This window comes from Nicotiana attenuata, unplaced genomic scaffold, assembly GCF_001879085.1.
Source record: "Nicotiana attenuata strain UT unplaced genomic scaffold, NIATTr2, whole genome shotgun sequence".
NCBI lineage: Eukaryota > Viridiplantae > Streptophyta > Magnoliopsida > Solanales > Solanaceae > Nicotiana > Nicotiana attenuata.
In genome coordinates, this window is record NW_017672284.1 from 146147 (window position 1) to 149853 (window position 3707).

The 3707-nt window shown below is 35.1% G+C and overlaps 1 protein-coding gene across 2 annotated transcripts in view; it reads right to left on the minus strand.

Moving 5' to 3' along the window:
- Positions 1-3480, minus strand: part of LOC109212602 (target of Myb protein 1-like) — a 14488-nt gene extending 11008 nt beyond the window's left edge. The window contains exons 1-2 of one of the 2 annotated variants that reach the window (XM_019376255.1): positions 3119-3480; positions 836-914 (exon numbers count right to left, since the gene is read on the minus strand). In XM_019376255.1, coding sequence (XP_019231800.1) covers positions 836-914; positions 3119-3219 — 180 coding nt within the window. In that variant the 5' untranslated portion in view covers positions 3220-3480. The other variant, XM_019376256.1, reaches the window with a different exon arrangement.
- Positions 3481-3707: the final 227 nt, after the last annotated feature.

Genomic DNA, 3707 nt, shown 5'->3' on the forward strand with positions numbered 1-3707 from the left:
GGGGGGGAGAGAGAGAGAGAGGAGGTTCAATAGAAGTGAGCCAAGAGTCGAGGCAAAGACCAGGCTTGACAGGTTAATGAGTGGACCTAGAGTAATATTAGTGGCTCAATGGGTTGAACTGAGAGAGAAATCTTGAGCAACTCCACGGGCTGAACTGAGAGAAAGAGAAGCCTAGAGCAATAGAAAATAAAGAGAGAAAGCGGTTGTGGAAACAAGCTCACCAAAGTTTTGCTCTTTAATACCATGTAAAAGAATCCAAACATCCAACTCAACGCCTTAAGGCAATAAGTGGAGTAACTCAGGATCTTTACAAACCCCTTAGGACAGTGGAAATTTGTAGACAACCTATGAGAGACAAGTGTAGCATTCTCTACCAGTTGCAAATTCATTTTATGTTTGGCTAGGTACATATCAAGGCTACAGCTATAAGGTAGCAACCACCAAATAAAGTGAGAATTTTCAGGGACACGGATAAAGCCTTACCAAAACTAGCAATACACGGTAATAGTTGATTAGAAGCTCTTGAGATGGATAGTGGCATTATATCACCACTCCACCTCAAGGGTAGTCCATGATAATGTATATGTGGGTTTTTTAAAATAAAGATCATATAGCATACATAAATAGATGTGGTTAACAAGAGAAAAGGAAAAAAAAATAATGAACATGAAACAATTAACACGAGGTAGCATAAATTTAACAAATTTGTGTGAATGACTGAATGAACATCTACTACACAAAAGAAAGAAAGTAAAAGAAAAACAAAAGGTGGAGACTTAACAGTCCACATGAATGAAGTATTAAAGCATCAATTTTGACGGCTTTAGAAGCTTACTGTCAGAGCGAGAAGTTGGACTTTGGGATTCTTACTACCAAGACGCCTTTTTATTCCTTTCACCACATCTTTGGCTTGCCTGGTAACCCCAAAAAGAACATAAAAACAGTAACAACTTTAAACAATCTTCCGCCGAAAGTAAAATAAAATAACCATATGATCAAGCCAATAACAAGAAAAGAAAAATTAAAAAGGACAAACAGAAAATTTTTGTTAACACTACTACATGATGCAATTGCAATCTAGTTCATTGGATTTCTATTTAATGTTTTTCTTTTATATCATATTATTAATAATAAGAAGCACCAAAGATGTGTGCAGAAATTATACACAAAAGGTCTAAAACCATAATAGGTAAGGGTATATCATATTATTAATAATAAGTACCACAGACGTGAAATATTGCAGAAATTATACACAAAAGGTCTAAAAACCACACTGCCAGTTACGGGAAAGAGCTAAGAAAATCTAACATTTGTTTTACGCCATTTAAGGATTCATATTTTTACCAGCAAAGAAAAATTTCAACCACCAGAACTTGAGTTGATAGCCAAGAGGTCCATCTCTTTCAAAGCATCTTCTACTCCTTTCTCATCCACAATACCCAGATTTCCATTTAATGTATGTAAAATTAATCCTCAATCTGAGTGATGATATTATCAACTGTGAATATGAGGTGTTCTTCTCTGGAGCCAGAAAAAGCCGTCAAATCATGGAAAATATGTGCTGCACATATAGCTGAAAGGACAGATTCTAAACCACTTTGACAGGCTGCATCGTCAGATGCAATCAAAATTCTTTTCCTTTTTTCTTTTACTTGTTAGATTGTAAGTTTGTCAGATCCACTCATTTTACAGGGCGTACTCAAGATTAAACGAATGCTCTTCATCAAGGTAGTCCACCTAGTTTAGCTTACTGAAAATTGAAACTGAAACTCCAACAAAACAGCAGATGAAAGAGCATAAATAAGCCAGACTGCTCGTAGCTTTACTTCTGAATCTCAAATTAAATCTGCCCACTGTTGACCAAGAGATCAGCCTAAATATGCACACTCTCAAGATAGCCAAATAGACAGATATACACTTCCTTTAGAAGAACGTAAGCAAAAATATTATTACTGCAAAAGTTAGATCAGCACTAAAAAAGTGCAGATGTGTACAAAAGTTGATGTTCCATTTAGAAAAAGGTTCAAGCTGATAAAGAGCTAATAAAAGTCTTATCATATCCTCTTTTCCATATGCATTATATGACTTATACCAGACAGCTAACAGAAATAGGCATCTATATTTTAGCATATCTACAGGCAAAGCTCTTCGTTTATTTTTACTTTTTTAATCAGGTACAGTCGAAGCCCTCCCTTCAAAGCACCCTAATTCTTTTCTGTCCATACTACCAAGCAACACAGGTATATAGACGCTTTTAACACACTGCATAATGTTTAACCCTTGAGGTTGTACGTTCCAGGAGTCTTTGATCAACTTAACATTGACATATTTGCCTCCTCACAACATTGGCGTAGAAGTAATTAAACTTGACAAGGAATAAATAAGATAATATATAAAACTCCTCATTGGAAAAACTAAACTTTTAGATAATATAACTTTAAACTTCAGATGGATCCATCGCCAAGCAACATCTCCCTGAATACAATTGTAACATGAAACCAAATTGCTTATTGAGTTTCTTGAAAACTAAAATTTAGAATCCCCAGCTGACACGACCAGCACTATTATACCTACTAAAGACATGATGAGAATACATGCAGGGATTTCTCCACGAATTCTTGAAATCAGGAGTTATCTATTTTTCATTATGTAAATTGAAATTACGTCAATAAACCTAGAGTACAAGCAGTTTGGTCCCAGAAGATCATTCTATCTAGCAGGAGCTAATAACACAATCCTTCACTTACTTTTTTGCATAATATCGCTTGTACTCTCCCCGACTTCTTAACCAAACAGGACTTAGTCTCATCAATCATCTCATCAAATTAACAGTTTCTTCAAGAAATTCTCAACACAATTACTATTAGTATTTTTTTTTATGGTAAATAGGACATTTGCCATTATACTATACATTTAACTCAACGAGCAACTACTTAAGTACTACATTTAACTTCATAATCCAGTTCTAAACACAGTCTAAATCATCCACAGTTAGTGTCAACTCTCTGATGATTAATAAATCTCAAATCACATAAACTAAAAATAAAACAAAAATAAAAGATAAAAGAGGTAAAATTTTAATATACGCAAAATCATAGATTAAATAGAAGCATCATACGCGGGATCGTGATTGCAAATATCGCAGATCTCGAGATTCATAGCCCAATCAGGACCTATGAGCATGTCGCTCGTTGCTCTTTCCACCATTGAATTGACCATCCTTGTTTACTTCTATTCACCTTGAACCAAAACTCTCCAGCTGCCTCCGATCAAAATCACCGGTCAACTCCCCGGCGATATCGCGAGAAAGATTCGCCGGCGAGATTTTCAATCTGCACGCTAATCCCTGACTTTACGAATCAAAAAGTTTTCTAGAATCACACGGCTCTCTCTCTCACACTTTCTCTCTCTTCACTGTGTTCGCTCCTTTTTCTTTTTCTTCCTTAGATAAATTTTTCAGTGACGAATATGAATATTCCCTTAATTTGGTTGGCTTTTTAGTCCATTTCAAAAAAATCAATTAATGTTATAAATAGAATTCTATTTATGGTGAATGTTCATATTTAGAGAGGTTCTATTCCATTGTAATTCATCCCAGATTCAATAAGAATTCTCTCTCCCTACTTTTCTCTACGATACTCTTCTTCTTTTATTATTTCATAACACGTTATAGACTCTACCGTCTCAAGAAGATTAAGAAACATGTT